Source organism: Symphalangus syndactylus, chromosome 11 (genome assembly GCF_028878055.3).
Source record: "Symphalangus syndactylus isolate Jambi chromosome 11, NHGRI_mSymSyn1-v2.1_pri, whole genome shotgun sequence".
NCBI classification, from domain to species: domain Eukaryota; kingdom Metazoa; phylum Chordata; class Mammalia; order Primates; family Hylobatidae; genus Symphalangus; species Symphalangus syndactylus.
The window spans coordinates 19865142-19883712 of NC_072433.2; the positions used below are offsets into that span (position 1 = coordinate 19865142).

The following is an 18571-nucleotide window of genomic DNA, read 5'->3' on the forward strand; positions in this document are numbered from 1 at the left end:
TAACCCTAGCAGTTTAGGAGGCTGAGGCGGGAGGATCACTTGATCTCAGGAGTCTGAGACCATCCTGGGAGACAAGGTGAGATCTTGTCTCAGTGAAAAAGTAAATATTAAAAATGTAAAACAAATTTCTCCAGAGTAGAAAAAGAGTAAATGCTACTGTGCCACTCTCTGAGTCTAGTATGACTACAGTGTCAAAACTAGGGATGGACAGTAACAAAAAAAATTTGCAGGCTAGTTCATATGGTTGTAGATAGGAAAGCTAACATTCCAGCAAAACAGATTCAGTGTTTTAAATGCACATAGCTAAGTAACGTTTTTGGAGGACCTAAAAGATGGAAAATATTTTCACGATTGGAAATCAGTTCACCATTGGAAAATCCACATTACTAATTCATTATATTAAAAGACTAAAGGAGTACAGCTACATTTGTGGTCATCTGCATTTCAGCAGGCTTGGGGAAAACTGATCTAGTTCTATTTTGAGTCATTTGCACTTGATGTCTAAAATAAGATGTTGTTTGGGGAAGATACTGGAGAATAAAAATAAAGGACAGCACTTAACCTTTGTTAATACGTTCAGCAGATGAATTTTTGATCACACATCTCATTACTTGTAACATATTACCATACCTTTCATTTACAAGGGCTTTTTCATTCTTTCAACACATTTTTATTGAGCCTTTGCAGTCAGTATGTGCTAAGTCAGTCTCCTGGATCTTGGGACTTCAGTGGTGAAAAATTAGATGTGGTGCCGCCTTTGTGCAAGATTGAGTCTGGTGGTGAATACAGATAAATAACCAAAACAATTACAAGAAACTGTTCCAAATGCCATGATAGCACAGAGAAGAGGTTCCTTAAACAGGGAAAGGAAAGGAATGTGTTACAGAAAGCTTGCTGGAGTCTCTAAGCTGAGACCTGAGGGCTAGTTAGGAGTTAGCTAGGTGCAGTTGGAGTGGGAGAGGAAGTTTCAGTTGTAGGCAAAGGGAACAGCATTTACAAAAGCCTAAATACAAGAAATAACATGGTTCATTCAAATAATTAAAAGCTCATTATGATTTAATTATTAAGGGACTGGAATAGGAGTAGGGGTGGGGTGAAAGCTACTGAAGGATTCTAAGTAGGGAAATAATCTGAGAGATTGACAACCTTAGAAAGATAAATTGCTTACATTTTGGCTAATGAAATGGAGGATATTAAGACTGTAAGGCAGGAGACTGATGACATTAAGAGATACTGGTATCTGCTAAGGAGGTAGAATCAATTGGGCTTTGGGAGAGAGACAGAATCGAAGGATTATACTCAGGTGTCTGGTTGGTCTGTTAGTTGATGGTAGTATTCTCTAAGGTGGAGAATCTAGGAGGTGGAGCAGGGTTGGGAAGGAACTTGAGTTTGTGTATGAACACACTGTTACTTTATTTTATTTTTATTTTATTTATTTATGTTTTTGAGACAGAATCTCACTGTTGCCCAGGCTAGAGTGCAGTGACACGATATTGGCTCACTGCAACCTCCACCTCCTGGGTTTAAGCAATTCTCCTGCCTCAGCCTCCCGAGTAGCTGGGATTACAGGCGACCACCACCATGCCTGGCTAATTTTTGTAGTTTTAGTAGAGACGGGATTTCACCATGTTGGCCAGGCTGGTCTCGAACTCCTGACCTCAGGTGATCTGCCTTGGTCTCCCAAAGTGCTGGGATTACAGGCATGAGCCACCATGCCCGGCCTGAACACACTGTATTTTAAAAATACCGGTGGAAGGTCCATGTCCAGTAGGTGATTTGATGTATTATAGGTCTGAAGATGAGAACTGCATTTGGGCTTGGAGGTAAACATTTGGATACGTTGTCTAGGCTGGGATCAAACCTTCCATGTAAACACAAACTATGCTTCATCCTTATCTACCATGAACATAAGGGAGGAGAAACACTTGAAATGTTTCTTAGCATTAGGCACATTACCATCATCAAGTTGTGCTGAAAGAGAGGAGGAGTTGAAAGCTGAAGAAATTCATGTCTGAGTCAAAGTTACTGCTAAGTTTTATTTTCTCTCACAGTTCCAGGAGGGTCAGATGGTCCAAGTGGAGTACTGATCTGCTCTGAAAACTATATTACTTACAAGAACTTTGGTGACCAGCCAGATATCCGCTGTCCAATACCCAGGAGGCGGGTAAGATCTTTGATATAAGAAGAGAGATATTTGTGTTTAATTTTTGTGATTACTGTGTAGTCTCTTAGTTTGTTACCAAGTTAGTTTTTTTGTAAATTAAAAAAAAAATTCACTGACCCTGGGGCAGGGACGTAAATGTTGTTTTTAATAAAGCTGGTGAAATATTTTAGTAAAAGCCAAACAAATTCTCTTAGAAAGGGAATTAAAACTAATTTCTATTTCAGAAGAACCTATGGACAATTATTAATTTGAAATTCCGGAACGTTTCTAGTTTGGAGAAACCAGGCATATTTGTTAGAGATAGATTGCCTTTTATTCTGTTTGGTTTGTTTTTTTTTTCCAACATTTTTATTTTGAAAATTCCAACACACAGAAAGTTTAAAAACAATGAACAATGAATTCCCACATGCCTATCATTTAGATTAATCAGTTATTAATATTTTGCTACATTTTTTTCTTTCTCATGATATATCCATATACTTTCTAGGCTAAGCAATTTGAAAAGAAGTTACAGGCATTATGATGCCTCACTCCAATAATCTTCTAAGATAATGGCTCCCGAGAACAAGGACATTTTCCTACATAGCCAGATTGCCAATATCATACTCAAGAAATTGTAACATTTTGTGTAGTATAGTTACCTTATGTATAGTTCATATTCATATTTCTCTCATTATCCCAAAAAGTTCCTTTGTAATTGGCCTTTAGTCTCCCTTAGTTTAGGATATTTCCCTCTCACCTTTTTTGGTTTTTTTGACATGGAGTCTTGCTCTGTTGCCTGTGCTGGAGTGCAGTGTTGTGATCTTGGCTCACTGAAACCTCTGCCTCCCGGGTTCAAGTGATTTTCCCACCTCAGCCTCCCAAGTAGCCAGGATTACAGGCATTCACGGCCACACCTGGCTAATTTTTTTTTTGTATTTTTATTTTTTGTATTTTTTTATTTGTTTGTTTGTTTGTTTATTTATTTATTTATTTGAGACAGAGTCTTGCTCTGTCACCCAGGCTGGAGTATTGTGGTGCGATCTCAGGTCACTGCAAGCTCCGCCTCCCAGGTTCATGCCATTCTCCTGCCTCAGCCTCTCGGGTAGCTGGGACTACAGGTGCCCACCACCACGCCTGACTAATTTTTTTTTTTGTATTTTTAGTAGAGACGGGGTTTCACCGTGCTCTTAATCTCCTGACCTCATGATCTGCCCGCCTCGGCCTCCCAAAGTGCTGGAATTACAGGCGTGAGCCACTGCGCCTTTTTTGTATTTTTAATAGAGACGGGGTTTGCCATGTTGGCTAGTCTCGTCCCAAACTCCTGACCTCAAGTCATCTGCCTGCCTTGGCCTCCCAAGGTGCTGGGATTACAGGCATGAAGCACCCTGCCAGTCTGGGCTGATTTTCTTTTTCTTTTTCTTTTTCTTTTTTTTTTTTTTTGAGATGGTGTCTTGCTCTGTTGCCCAGGCTGGAGTGCAGTGGCGCGATCTTGGTTTACTGCATCCTTGACCTCCCAGTCTCAAGTGATCCTTCCATCTCAGCCTCCCAAGTAGCTGCGACTACAGGCACCTGCTACCATGCCCAGCTAATTTTTATATTTTTAGTAGAGATGGGGTTTCACCATATTGGCCAGGCTGGTATCGAACTCGTGACCTTGTGATCTGCCCGCTTCGGCCTCCCAAAGTGTTGGGATTACAGGTGTGAGCCACTGCGCCTGGCCAGCTAATTCTCTTATAGTCTGTCCCATAGTTTGTTTCCTCATGGTTATATTGAGTTTAATATTTCTGATATAATTACTACATAGGGAGTGATGTATTGGTGATATATATTCTCCACTATGTCACACATTGTGTGTACATAATGTTGGTTTACCTGATTGAGACGTTAAATTGGTCACTTTAAGGTGGTGCCTGCCCATTGTCTTCATTGTAATGGTATCTTTTCTTTTTTGGTAACTGATAATGGAATTTGATGGTGATCTTTGAGACTAGTGAATCTCCCTCTTCCTGAGACTAGTGAATCTCCCTCTTCCCCTGCGTCTTTTTACCAGGTGGTTTTGGTGTGCATTCTTTGAATCATTTACTGCCATCTCTCCCCTCACCGCTGGATTATTTATTTGCTGTTAAGTATTTATCTGTTCTGGGGTTGAACTTTAGGATTTAATTTAATCTAATATGTAGTATGTAAGATTCCATCAATTTTAGAAAACCTTAGAAGAAATTTGGCAAGTTAAATTCTACTTGTTAAGGGATAGGATGTCACTAAGTTGATTAGACATTGAGCACCTAACTGTGCCAGGCACTGTACTTGGCTTTGCAATAACAAAGTCTAAAACTTCTTGCAGAGCTTACTTGGTGGGAGAAATAGAAACTGTTGGAAACGTTAAAAACCGCAAGCCAGGTGCGGTGGTGTGCCTCTGATCCCCAGCTACTTGAGAGGCTGTGGCGGGAGGATCCCTTGAGCCCAGGAGTTAGAGACCAGTCTGGGCAACATAGTGAGACCTTGTCTTGAAAAGAAAAAAAATTCAAAATCATATCTAAGGAGGTGCCTTTTAGGAATCAGGCATTTGATGTAGAACAGGGTAGTTTGGATGGAGCAGCATTTCACAGCCTGAAATGATGACTCTTTAAATTTCATGTCTCTTCTCTGACATTTTTCTTTGGAGACAGTTTTTGCCTTATGGATCTGATCAGGCTGTAGAGTGGAATTGGGACTCTTTTGGTTACCCAGATTTTATTAGATACTTATATTAGAATTTTGAGCTGTGGAGTTCCAGTGCTCTGGCTGGCAGGACACTGTGGATCAAAGCTTGTGCCTTTAGGCTTTTAATGTCATGTGTAATCCCTATTGGTAAAGTGCTGAATTCCAGAACTAAGAAGTACCCATTTCTAAGATGTCGATTGTGTTTTTGACTTTGCTAGAATGACCTGGATGACCCTGAAAGAGGAATGATTTTTGTTTGCTCTGCAACCCATAAGACCAAATCAATGTTCTTCTTTTTGGCTCAAACTGAGCAGGGAGATATCTTTAAGATCACTTTGGAGACAGATGAAGATATGGTAAGTAGACCATAGATGGACCAGTACAGCTACTCTATGAGATGAGATAGGCAAGACAGGTAATACTTTACAAGTTAAAAAAATGGAACTTAGAAAGTAGTTGCCCTTGGAACCGGTATATGAGTATAGATTTTCTCTCGGGTTATCAGATTTTTGGTCTGGTAATCTTACATACAATATAAGAGTGGTAATGCCACTTGTAGTGATTATTTTTAGGTGGTAGTAATTGGTGTGAAGAAGATAAAGGTCTCTGTTTCTACTGAAAACTGGTAATAAACATGATCTGTTACTTGTTTTATCCTATGGATGAGCCCTGTGAATAGTTGGGCAATTTCTTAGATAGCTGTTTGGATCAGGAATTGGCAAACATTTTTTTGTAAAGGCCACATAGTAAATACTTGCAGCTTTTGTGAGCTGCATAGTCTCCATCTCAATTACTCAACTCTGCCATCATAGTACAAAGACAGCCACAGCCAGTAATGATTGGCATGACTGGCCCATGAGCTGGAGTTTGTTCACCCCTGGTCAGATATGAAATACAGTATTTTATTTGCTCTTCAGCCTGTGCTGTCTTATAATACGGGGCTCACTTCACTTTGTTTGTACACCAGCATGTTTCTTTTCTCACCAGGTTACTGAGATCCGGCTCAAGTATTTTGATACTGTACCCGTTGCTGCTGCCATGTGTGTGCTTAAAACAGGGTTCCTTTTTGTAGCATCAGAATTTGGAAACCAGTGAGTAATCCTTCTGTTACCCTAATTCACCCTGGTTGGGATAAAAGTTGGCAGCAGAAGCTGGGTGCAGTGGCTCACGCTGATAATCCTAGCGCTTTGGGAGGTCGAGGCGGGCGGATCACCTGAGGTCAGGATTGGAGACCAGCCTGGCCAACATGGTGAAACCCCATCTTTACCTAAAATACAAAAATTAGCTGGGCATGGTGGCGGGCACCTGTAATCCCAGCTACTGGGGAGGCTGAGGCAGGAGAATCACTTGAATCCGGGAGGTGGAGATTGCAGTGAGCTGAGATTACACCACTGCACTCCAGCCTGGGTAACAAGAGCGAAACTCTCTCTCAAAAAAAAAAAATAGTTGGCAGTAGGAAGGTGCAGCTTTGAGGCTTAGGGAGCTTTTCACAAGAATGTGTTAGTTCTTTCAAAAGAAAAGTTTGTTCTCTTCCTTTAGATTCTTTCTTTTTCTTACCTTCCTTTATTTTAGTGGCTTCAGTCAGTACCTCTGTGGGTATCTCCAGAACTATCTTTAGATTTGATGTCTCTTCTGAGCTTTTTGCTGAATATTTCATCAAATAAATTTTTTTTTTGAAATGGAGTTTTGCCCTTGTTTCCCAGGCTGGAGTGCAGTGGCGTGATCTCGGCTCACCGCAACCTCTGCCTCCCAGGTTCAAGCAATTCTCCTGCCTCAGCCTCCTGAGTTGCTGGCATTGCAGGCATGTGCCACCACGCCCAGCTCATTTTGTACTTTTAGTAGAGACAGAGTTTCTCCATGTTGGTCAGGCTGGTCTCGAACTCCCGGCCTCGGGTGATCGCCTGCCTCGACCTCCCAAAGTGCTTGGATTACAGGCGTGAGCCACTGCCCCCAGCAGTACTTAAGTATTTCAATACGTATTTATTTGATGAAATGGCCGGGCGCGATGGCTCACGCCTGTAATCCAAGCACTTTGGGAGGTCGAGGCGGGCGGATCACCTGAGATCGGGAGTTCGAGATCAGCCTGACCAACATGGAGAAACCCTGTCTACTAAAAGTACAAAATGAGCTGGTCTCAAACTCCTGACCTCAAGCGATCCATCCACCTTGGCCTTCCGAAGTGCTGGGACTATAGGCGTGTGCCACCGTGCCCAGCCGAGCCTTCTTAGCTTTTTGGGGTTTTTTTGGTTGTTTGTTTGAGACAGAGTCTTACTCTGTTTCCCGGGGTGCTAGAGTGCAGGGGTGCAATTCGACTCACTGCATCCTCGACCTCCCAGGCTCAAGGTGATCCTTCCATCTCAGCTTCCCAAGTAGCTGGGACTATTAGCAAGGTGCGTGCCTGGCTAATATTTGTATTTCTTGTAGAGTCTCAAACTTCTGGACTTAAGCAATACAAGCAATCCACCTGCCTCAGTCTCCCAATGTGCTGGGATTACAGGCTTGAGCTACAGCGCCTGGCTGATACTTGTCCCTTTGTGTCTAGCTCATTTTACTTGGCATGATATTTAGAAGATTCATGTTTAAAAAAAAAAAATAGAAAGAAAAAGATTCATGTTTTGGTAGCCTGTATCAGAACTTCATTCCTTTTTATGGTGGAATAACTCATTGTATGTACATACTGCATTTTGTTTATCCATTCTGCTGATGTACATTTGGATTGTTTCTACCTTTCACTATTGGGAATAATGCTGTGGTAGATATTGCTGTGCTAATACCTATTTGAGTCCCCATTTTTAATTTTTTTGGGTATATATGTAGGAGTGGAATTACTGGGTCATGGTAATTCTGTGTTTAACTTTTTTTTTTTTTTGAGACGGAGTCTCGCTCTGTTGCCCAGGCTGGAGTGCAGTGGCGCGATCTCGGCTCACTGCAAGCTCCGCCTCCCGGGTTCACGCCATTCTCCTGCCTCAGCCTCTCCGAGTAGCTGGGACTACAGGCGCCTGCCACCACGCCCGGCTAATTTTTTGTATTTTTAGTAGAGACAGGGTTTCACTGTGTTAGCCAGGATGGTCTCGATCTCCTGACCTCATGATCTGCCCGCCTCGGTCTCCCAAAGTGCTGGGATTACAAGTGTGAGCCACCGCGCCCGGCCGTGTTTAACTTTTTGAGAACCCACCAAACTTTCTCATAGCAGCCGCACCATTTTACATTCCCAACAGCAGTGTATGAGGACTCCAGTTTCTCCACATCCTTGCCAACTTGTTTTCCACATTTGTGATTATAGCCATCCTGCTAGGTATGCAGTGGTGGTATGAAGTGGTAGCTCATTGTGGTTTGCCTTTCCCCGGTGATGAGCGATGCTGAGCATCTTTTTGTGTTTATTGGCCATTTGTGTATCTCTGGAGAAATGTCTGTTCGAATCCCATTGCCCATTTTTTAAGAGTTGTCTTTTTATTTTTGAGTTCTCTGTGTATTCTGGGTACTAGACCCTTGTCAGAAATATGATTTGCAAATATTTTCTCTCATTTTGTGGGTTGTCATCTTACTTTCTTCCTTTGATGCACAAAAGTTTTAAATTTTGATGAAGTCCAGTTTATCTGTATTTTCTTTGTTGCTTGTGCTGTAAATAAAACACTCACTGCACTTCCCAGATCTTTTCCCTGATTTGTTTTGAAACAAATCCTAGCTGTCGTACTTAGTGATAACACCTAAAAATAATAACAATAGTATCTTAATATAATCAAATAGCTTGTGCTTTATGTTGATGCCAGACATTATCGTCAGGCAGAGAACTCGTTACTGAAAGTTTCTCTTCTGTGCTTCCCAGTTACTTATATCAAATTGCACATCTTGGAGATGATGATGAAGAACCTGAGTTTTCATCAGCCATGCCTCTGGAAGAAGGAGACACATTCTTTTTTCAGCCAAGACCACTTAAAAACCTTGTGCTGGTTGATGAGTTGGACAGCCTGTCTCCCATTCTGTTTTGCCAGGTTGGTGAGCCTTTCCAGTCCCTTCCACAATAGATCTAAAGTTAAACTGAGGTCTAGTCTAAGAAATAGCTTTATTAGTATTTCCATGAACTCGCCAGTGTGTAAAGCAGTTAGAGGTAGAAGTTTGAGCACAAAAAACTATCAATAAGTCCTTGGGCTTTTTTTCCCATAATGATGAAACTCACGTTTAATGTAAAAATTCATATCATATTCCTGTACAGCTTGCGGGGGAGGAAAAAACCAGACCATACAAGAAGTGAAAAGTAAAAGTCCTCCCCATAATCTTACCCGTCTGCTCCATTGAGCCATATTGCTTATATTAACAACTTCTTGTGACTGCTTCTAGGTGTTTTCTCTGCATTTACAATCATGTATATGTTTATGTGTTCTATCTTTTTCTTTTTAAAATAAGTGGATTAATATATTCCATAGTATTCTGTGGTTGACCTCTTGTCATATAACGGTCTACATATGGCTGTATTTATTTAATTTTACCACAGTTCTTCTTTAAAATAGTTCTGAGACATTGGGATCAGTTGGTAACAGGAAGTTTTGAATCACATTCTCAAGGAGGAACCTGAAGTGGCTCAGAATGGAGAGTGTGTCTCTCATTGCTGGTGCTTGGTTGTGACAGCCAGGAATTTGATCATGCTGCTGCATCCTCAATTGCCAGGGTTTGAGTGACCATTAGGGACCACCTGTGTAGTCACACTTCTGATGGGAGAGGAGTTTGTTCACTGGGTACTGGGGAAACAAATGAGCATTCAGACAGGTTTAATTAAACCCGTCTGAAATTAATTGCTTTGTTCTTCCTTTCTGAGAAACGATTAGTCTTGAGGGCAACAGAAAATAAGTGTGACTAATTTCTTTTTTTTTTCTTTCTTTTTTTTTTTGAGTTGGAGTCTCGCTCTGTTGCCTTGGCTGGAGTGCAGTGGCATGATCTCGGCTCACTGCAAGCTCCACCTCCCAGGTTCACGCCATTCTCCTGCCTCAGCCTCCCTAGTAGCTGGGACTACAAGCGCCCGCCACCACGCCCAGCTAATTTTTTGTGTTTTTAGTAGAGACGGGGTTTTGCTGTTAACCAGCCAGGATGGTCTCGATATTCTGACCTCATGATCTGCCCGCCTTGGTTTCCCAAAGTGCTGGGATTATAGGTGTGAGCCACCGTGCCCAGCCAAGTGTGACTAATTTCTAATTTGTTTATTAGTGATTTTTTCACCTTCATTGGAATTTGAATAAATAATGTGTGTAAATAGTTTATTCATCAAGAATAAAATTAGCCAGGCATGGTGGCTCATGCTTGTAATCCCAGCACTTTGGGAGGCCAAGGTGGGCAGATCACCTGAGGTTGGGAGTTTGAGACCAGCCTGACCAACATGGAGAAACCCCGTCTCTACTAAAAAAAAATACAAAATTAGCCAGGCGTGGTGGCGCATGCCTGTAATCCCAGCTACTTGGGAGGCGGAGGCAAGAGAATCGCTTCAACTCGGGAGGCAGAGGTTGCAGTGAGCCGATATCGCGCCATTGTACTCCAGCCTGGGTAACGAGTGAAAGTCCGTCTCAAAAGAAAAAAAGCCAGGCGTGGTGGCTCACACCTGTAATCCCAGCACTTTGGGAGGCCGAGGTGGGTAGATGACGTGAGGTCAGGAGTTCGAGACCATCCTGGCCAACACGGTGAAACCCTGTCTTTACTAAAAATATAAAAACCAGCCAGGCATGATGGTAGGTGCTTGTAATCCCAGCTGCTTGGGAGGCTGAGGCAGGAGAATCGCTTGAACCCAGGAGATGGAGGTTGCAGTGAGCTTACACAGTGCCACTGTACTCCAACCTCGGTGACAGAGTGAGACTCTGTCTTAAAAAAAATAAAATAAATAAAATGAGTGGGAAGTTAGTGTGTATAGCAGGGCTTCTTAACATTTCTTTCTGCCATGGATCTTTTTGCTAGCCTGAAGCATCTGGATCCGATCTGAATAATGTTTTACTGTTTTTTTAATTTTTTTTGAGACAAGAGTCTCACTCTGTCACCCAGGCTAGAGTGCAGTGGCACAGTTATGACTCACTGTAGCCTCAACCTCCTGGGCTGAAGCGATTTTTCCGCCTCGGCCTCATCAGTAGCTGGGACTACAGACACAAGCCACCATACCCAGCTAATGAATGATATTTTTAAATGTATATGAAAATATACATAGAATCAGAATAGCAAAATATTTTTTAAAGTTGTGGAAAACAGATGTGCTTTATTGAGGCTTTATAAATAATAAGATGATACACTTAAAATGGGTGCGTTAATTTTTTTTAGGAGATTGGTGTGATGGTTGTATACCCTCAGTACTCACATGTGCATCTGTGTTATAGTAGGCTCCATTGCTCTGCAGAGAAAGTAAAGAATTTTCATTTGAACTGTCCAGTTTGTCAAAACTACAATACGGATCATTCACCTCTTTTTACATATTGATCAACAGATAATTATATTGGAAAGCAGCTGGATGACTGGGATAGTAGAGAATAAGAGTTGTGTTTGAAAACAGCACTGGAGACATTTTTTCCTCTAACTTTTTCTCTGTGCAGATAGCTGATCTGGCCAATGAAGATACTCCACAGTTGTATGTGGCCTGTGGTAGGGGACCCCGATCATCTCTGAGAGTCCTAAGACATGGACTTGAGGTAAGGTTGCAATTTCTAGATAATCTGCAGGGTTTGGAGGGAAGCACTGACAAAGTAGTTTATGGATTTACTCTGATGTTGTCAAAGACATAGTTAGGGTGTCTGTGAAAAAGTATGTTCTTTCTCCCTGAGTTCCCCGAAGTTTATACTTCAGATTTTCTTTCTTTTTGTCCCTGAAACAGGGTCTCACTGTGTTGCCCAGGCTGGTGTGCAATGACATGATCTTGGCTCACTGTGGCCTTGACCTCTTGAGCTCAAGTGATTATCCTGCCTCGACAGGTGATCCTCCCCTTTCACCCTCCCAAAGTGTTATGATTACAGGTGTGAGCCACCGCGCTTGGCCAAGAGCCATTGCTCTTGATTCGTTAGTTACTTATTTCTCATTGGATCCTAGTGAGCATATGATGAAAGCTAGTACTTTACACAAAAAACGCATATTTGCGGCTGGGCACGGTGGCTCACGCCTGTAATTCCAGCACTTTAGGAGGCTGAAGTGGCTGGATCACCCAAGGTCAGGAGATCGAGACCAGCCTGGCCAATAGGGTGAAACCCCTTCTCTACTAAAACTACAAAAATGAGCCGGGAGTGGTGGTGGGTGCCTGTAATCCCAGCTACTCAGGAGACTGAGGCAGGAGAATAGCTTGAACTGGAAGGTGGAGGTTGCAGTGAGCCGAGATCACGCCACTGTACTCCAGCCCGGGCAACAGAGTGAGACTGTCTCCAAAAAAAATGCACGTGTGCATTAACAGAAAATTTTTGTATAGCGTAAGAGATAAATGGCTCAAGAATCGTCATTTTTTAGTTTCCTGCTACTTCTCTCCCCACTTCAAATCTATAGACACACCTTTGTTATATATAAAAATATTTTCCAAGGCAGGCGGATCATGAGGTCAGGAGATCAAGACCATCTTGGCTAACATGGTGAAACCCCGTCTCTACTAAAAATACAAAAAAAAAAATTAGCCGGGCATGGTGGCGGGCGCCTGTAATCCTAGCTACTAAGGAGGCTGAGGCGGGAGAATGGCATGAACCCAGGAGGCGGAGCTTACAGTAAGCCGAGATCGTACCACTGCACTCGAGCCTGGGCAACAGAGCGAGACTCCGTCTCAAAAAAAAAAAAAATTTGTTTTTAAAAATTTTGAATGTTGCTTTATTCCTATATGTCTATTTGTTACACCTTGTTGTCTAACTAGATTGTGGTCTCAATTGAGCCAGGGTGACTGACAGTTTTACATTTGGTATAGACTGTAGCATAATTGACAGTTGAATTTTATTGAAGATGAAGTTTTTAGGTCTTCCTTCTAATTATACCAGTAACTAGGAAAAGGGCTAGTCCTTCTCAATATACATGAGTTCTTTCTATAAGATGTGGGTTACACGCTATATACAAGTGGCTAGTTTATTGTCTCTAGATCATTTAAAAACGTTTAATAATTTTAATTTTATAATGAGTTTACATTTATAAAAAAATTGCAGATAGTACAGAGAGTTCCTGTATAACCCACACCCAGTTTTCCCCTCTAGATCATTTTGAATTTGGCTTAGATGTTTTGTTTACTCTTATGTTTGAGAACCTATAGGACATGTAGAGAATCATTCACTCTGACTTTAAGAAACATAGAAGTCTAATCAGAAAGACAAAACAGTTAGTGCCCTAAGAGGTGGTGACTGATTTCTTTCTTTTTTTTGGAGACGGAGTCTCGCTCAGTCACCCAGGCTGGAGTGCAATGGTGCTTACTGCAACCTCCACCTCCTGGGTTCAAGTGATTCTCCCGCCTCAGCCTCCCAAGTAGCTGGGATTACAGGCACCCGCCATCATGCCTGGCTAATTTTTATATTTTTGCAGAGACGGGTTTCACCATGTTGGCCAGCTGGTCTTGAACTCCTGACCTCAGGCGATCCACCCGCCTTGGCCCCCCAAAGTGCTGGGATTACAGGTGTGAGCCACTGGGCCCAGCCGGTGGTGACTGATTTCTATGAGTGCTTATAGAAGGGAGGGGTGACTGCCAGCCAAGGGGATACGGGAATAATTTTGTTAAAGGCTGTAGCATTTGAATTGGTCCACGCGGGATTTGACCTTATGGGAGCTAGGGAAAGAAACGGGATGCTAATTTAGATGGCCTGATTGATTCCCAGTGGTTACTGCTGTTCTGAGGATGATCAAGGCATATTGTACTTGAAGGAGGGGTATGGTTTTGGCTGCAGCAACTGTACCCTCCCAGACATCCTGTGACTTCTGCTTAAGGCTGTCATGGGGATTGCCACTAAGAACCAGCCTGTTTGGTTCTTAGATTCTTCTTTCACTAGGTGGTTTCATCCTTTAAATACAGCATACGTTGTGAACCCTGCCTTTGAGACCTTATTTTTTGATGTGATTGTAAGCAGGTAGCTGAGTTGCATGCTCACTGGATCTGTGGCTTCCCTCTTCTCCTGTCAGGTGTCAGAAATGGCTGTTTCTGAGCTGCCCGGTAACCCCAACGCTGTCTGGACAGTGCGTCGACACATTGAAGGTAAGCAGCTCTTTCCCAGTAGTCAAAATGAGGGTCTGGGTGCCACTGACATAGAAGGCTTAAAAGGCTGCGTGCATAATACTTCTGTATCATTTCATTTAGCCCCATATACCAGAAACTTTCTGGCCCAACACTGTTTTTGAGGCTCTTCTATTCAGGATGCCTTCACCTACCATTTCTTTTTGTGCAGGTGGGAAAGGGGGAACATAGGTTGGCTGTTATATTTTAGTACATAAAGGTTTCAATATCATAGAGCTGTCAAATGTGATATTGACTTTATATTCATAAAGGTACTGGTTTCATCTGTAAGAGGTATGATATGAGGGAAAGTTGTGCTTTTTCATTCTTCTTCAACTATATTGTTTTAAATTGTTTTGAAACCACAGTGAAATTCAAGGTGGTGTTCTAGGAATTAAGAGATTTGGGAAAGCTTGTTAGTCAGTCTTGCTAGTGCTTAAGGAAAGCAGAGTGGAATTGAGTGGAATTAGAATTTTAGTGTGAGTAGGAAAGCGGGGATGGGGAAGGAGAAGGGAGTTTGAGCTCCTGGATATAAATGGTCACCTGATCCTAAAACTTTGAAAGTAATAGGAGAATGCCTAGTAGTTAGTGCAGTAGCAGTGAAGTCTTGTGACAGTTGAATTACAGCGTCATAGAAAGAAAGCTCAGTCTCATTTTTCCCTTGATTCACATTGGAGCTACATTTTTCTCTTGTTCTCTCCGGAATGTGGGATGGGTGAGTAACATCATCCTTGCCAGCAGACAGGTTTTTCAAGAAAACAGCTGTAATTCTGCCTGATATTTAGATATTCTGCCTATATGAAACAGATTTAAGGAGTTGGGAAACATGTAGGAGGAAAACAACTTAGAATACTAATTTTGTGGATTTAATTTTCATTGTAGGCATTTGAATCATATCCAAGTTGAGTAGAAAGGGAAAAATGTGAATAGGAAATGGGTAGGCTTATAAGCTGAAAAGATAATTATTAGGCACCTGGTTTTATGTGTAATATCTACATAGAAGTTGGTCCATGTTGGTATTTTACTTTGGCTTGGTGGCTTGTTGATATTATGGCCCTTGAAAGCATTGCCTAGACTGTTTGAATTAGAAACGTGTTTTAACATAACCTATTGTGTTCTTTCTTTTTTCCTTTTAACTTATTAAATAAACTTTATTTTAAAACAGATTTAGGGCCGGATGCGGTGGCTCATGCCTATAATCCCAGCATACTGGGAGGCCGAGGTGGGCGGATCACCTGAGGTCAGAGTTTGAGACCAGTCTGGCCAACGTGGTGAAACCCCATCTCTACTAAAAATACAAAAATTAGCTGGGCGTGATGGTGCATGCCTGTAATCCCAGCTACTTAAGGGGCTGAGGCAGGAGAATCACTTGAACCTGGGAGGTGGAGGTTGCAGTGAGCCCAGATCGCACCACTGCCCTCCAGCCTGGGTGACAGAGCGAGACTCCATCTCAAAAAAAGAAAAATAAAACAGATTTAGGTTTACAGAAAAGTTAACTCTCACTTTTATGAAGAAGACAGGAAGTTATAGGGGTTGAGTGTCTCAAGACACAGTCTAGGTAATGGGGACAGAATATCCTGGCTTCTGAATCTCAGTCGAATGCCCATTTTGATTAACTGCTGTGAGATTCTCTGGGTCTTGGTGGTTTCTTTCAGGCTAAGTTTAGTTTTTGAGTGCCCACCATGTACTCAGTGATGAAGATAGACTCTTTGCCTCGGAGCACTTGCCATCTAAAAGAAGAATACAAGTATACAAAACTGTTGTTTGTTGTGATGTGGTGAAAGGCACAGGTACATTGCTGGGAGGGGTTAAAGGAGAGGGCATGTGTTTGAAGGTCAGGGCAGGCTCTTTAGAGGGACAGCATTTGCTAACTTAGTGATAGGCAGTTTGTTGCATTATGGAACTTGTAGTTGAACATTTTTCTCCTTTATTAAATGTTAGAAGTCTTGGAAAGGACTATATCCTGGTAAATTTTACTCTTTAGGTACTGTAATTTGGGAGTCACCTATAAATACAGGTCGGGTTCTCTTGGTTCACTCACTTTCTAGATACCCCAAGTTACTATCGAGTGAACATTCCTTCTGCCCGCACATGTTGCAGTCTTCCAGGCAAATACTAACCTTGGCTGGTACTTGGTGATGCATACTACCAATACCAAGCCTTTTTTTCTCTTCCACAGGTGGCTGGTGAAGGTGCTGATCACCACAGGTGTGTACCTACTGCTAGGTTTGATGTGGGGTCTTATAGTTTATCCAAGGAGAGGGACCTGCACAAAATATTGAGGCTGCCCTGATGATGTCTTTCAGAGGGTAACTGCAGTCGGATGTCACTGGGCATAATAGTGCTGCACACCGTCTGCCTGTGCATCAGATGGTCTGAGGCAGGAGTCTGCCTCTCTACTTCCTCCCACAGAATTTGTCATATATGGTTAATTGCCTTTTACTAAGCTAAAAGAGTCTCTAGCTAGAGACCTTTAGCTTCATACTCTCATAGAGTTGTACATTCCAGGTGTACTGAGTGAAAGCTCAGAACCGGGAGAAAGCTTTTGAGTATATTCAGGACTTGCTGAAGCAAGATAAGTATCAGATACCCTTGTCTATGAAGTGACAGGGAGTTACTGGAGCTTCAGGTATCTGGATGGTCGCTCACTTTACCTTTTGGAGTGAGCTGCTGGTTGAGCCTTAAATCCTAAGGCAAGGCAAGTAGAAGAGAAAAGCATTCCCTCCTCTGGGGTCCTTAGCAGTGTTCAGACAGATGGGAGCCCTGTTGAACTGAGACCTAAAGATACATTCTCATACCCTGATAGATTCTTCATTGAGGTATGAACTGTTGTTTTTTCACATGAGACTTGCATTCCTTAGAAAAGGGCAGTGTGGATGGTACAGTTCCTAGTCATTTACCTTTACTAAAGCTTGGCTTTGTTCTGAACTCCAGCGTTTTTTTAAAAATAATATTTTGGGCTGGTCGCGGTGTCTCACGCCTGTAATCCCAGCACTTTGGGAGGCTGAGGCGGGCGGATCACCTGAAGTTGGGAATTTGAGACCAGCCTGACCAAAATGGAGAAACCCTGTGTCTACTAAAAATATAAAATTAGCTGGTCGTGGTGGCACATGCCTGTAATCCCAGCTGCTAGAGAGGCTGAGGCAGGAGAATCACTTGAACCTGGGAAGCGGAGGTTGCAGTGAGCTGAGATCGTGCCGTTGTACTCCATCCTGGGCAACCAGAGCGAAACTCTCTCCAAAAAAATAATAATAAATTTTTATAGAATTGGGGTCTTGTTATGTTGCCCAGGCTGGTCTTGAGCTCCTGAACTCAGATGATCCTCCCTCCCCAGCCTCCCAAAATGCTTGAACCACCGTGCCCAGCTTGGACTCCAACTTTTAATCTGCAGTCACTCTAGTACATAAGAGTTAACCTGCTGCAAGTCTTCTTCACTGTAGAAGGAAGGGGTAGAAGTTACAATGTGCTTGCTATTCACAGGGCAGTGTTTATTTTGAGGAAGTCTGTGATATAAAGCAGCTTTGAGACGTCGTTGGCTCTCCCACTTGTTGAATTGTCTAGCAAAAGTATGACCCTATTTAAGTTCACTGAGCATTTATTCTCTTTTATGTTTGAGTAGTCTGAAGTCTTGGTTGAAGGAAAGGCACCCCTCCTCCCTTCTTTGCCCCATTCTCTCCCATGAAAGTCAAAAGTTGTATGGTCTGTCTTTTGGAAGGTCACCTTTTCCCCTTGGTGAAGATCTGAGACCGGAAATCCTGGCCAGTTACAGCCTTTTGTTGTTTGGCTTTAATTTGCTTTGACACAGCTTTTAGGGTTATTAGGTTTCAGTAATGAGAACGCAGGAAATGATACTGTATTCATATAATATTAAAATTAAACAATTGTTATTTTTACACAACAAAAATTTCCAGTACAAAAACTGAGAACTGGAGTAAAGGTTCCAAACTTGGTGTTATGTAGAGATGGATTTTGGTTTTCTTGTAAGCTACTGCGGCATCCATTTCAGAGATAACCATGTTATCTTGTTTTATGATAGTGAGTAGTGCTTAGTCTTACAAAGCCATCTTATAAGACGTTCCCAAAGCATTTGATATATATTGACAGTTCTAGCAAAATAACCAAAAACCAAGTATCTTCTTGTCCAGTATTATTCCTTATGATTTGGAAATTGAACCTTTACTCTGTGGATTCCTGGTCTAACCATTAGAGCATGCCCATTGGGAAAGATCTTAATCCTTGTTTTTCAGCCACCACGGTATGTACATATATATGTAATATTAACTGAAACAAAAGTTTCACAAAACAGTAATTATCCTACTATATATGAAGCAACTTCATAAATTACATTTATTTCTGTTATGAAGTGCCTATTGTGCAACACATTAAATTGATTTTATGTCCTGCTAATAGGGCAGAACACTACTGTAGGCCATGCCAATGATACATCTTTTTTGTTTGTTTTGAGACAGTCTCATTCTGTTGCCCAGGCTGGAGTGCAGTGGGGCGATCTCAGCTCACTGCGGCCTCCGCCTCCTGGG

The 18571-nt window shown here is 42.2% G+C and overlaps 1 protein-coding gene and 1 non-coding gene across 2 annotated transcripts in view; both read left to right on the plus strand.

The window, feature by feature from the left end:
• The window catches only part of SF3B3 (splicing factor 3b subunit 3), a 50233-nt gene that overhangs the window by 12126 nt on the left and 19536 nt on the right, over window positions 1–18571 (plus strand). Inside the window, exons 6-11 of the mRNA XM_055297802.2 lie at window positions 2052–2164; window positions 5068–5205; window positions 5837–5940; window positions 8676–8841; window positions 11410–11505; window positions 13943–14015. Coding sequence (XP_055153777.1) covers window positions 2052–2164; window positions 5068–5205; window positions 5837–5940; window positions 8676–8841; window positions 11410–11505; window positions 13943–14015 — 690 coding nt within the window. The remainder of the gene's footprint in view (window positions 1–2051; window positions 2165–5067; window positions 5206–5836; window positions 5941–8675; window positions 8842–11409; window positions 11506–13942; window positions 14016–18571) is intronic.
• LOC129457925 (small nucleolar RNA SNORD111) lies at window positions 4753–4843 on the plus strand. The gene has a single exon (XR_008649462.1). It is a non-coding gene; the product is annotated as a small nucleolar RNA SNORD111 (small nucleolar RNA).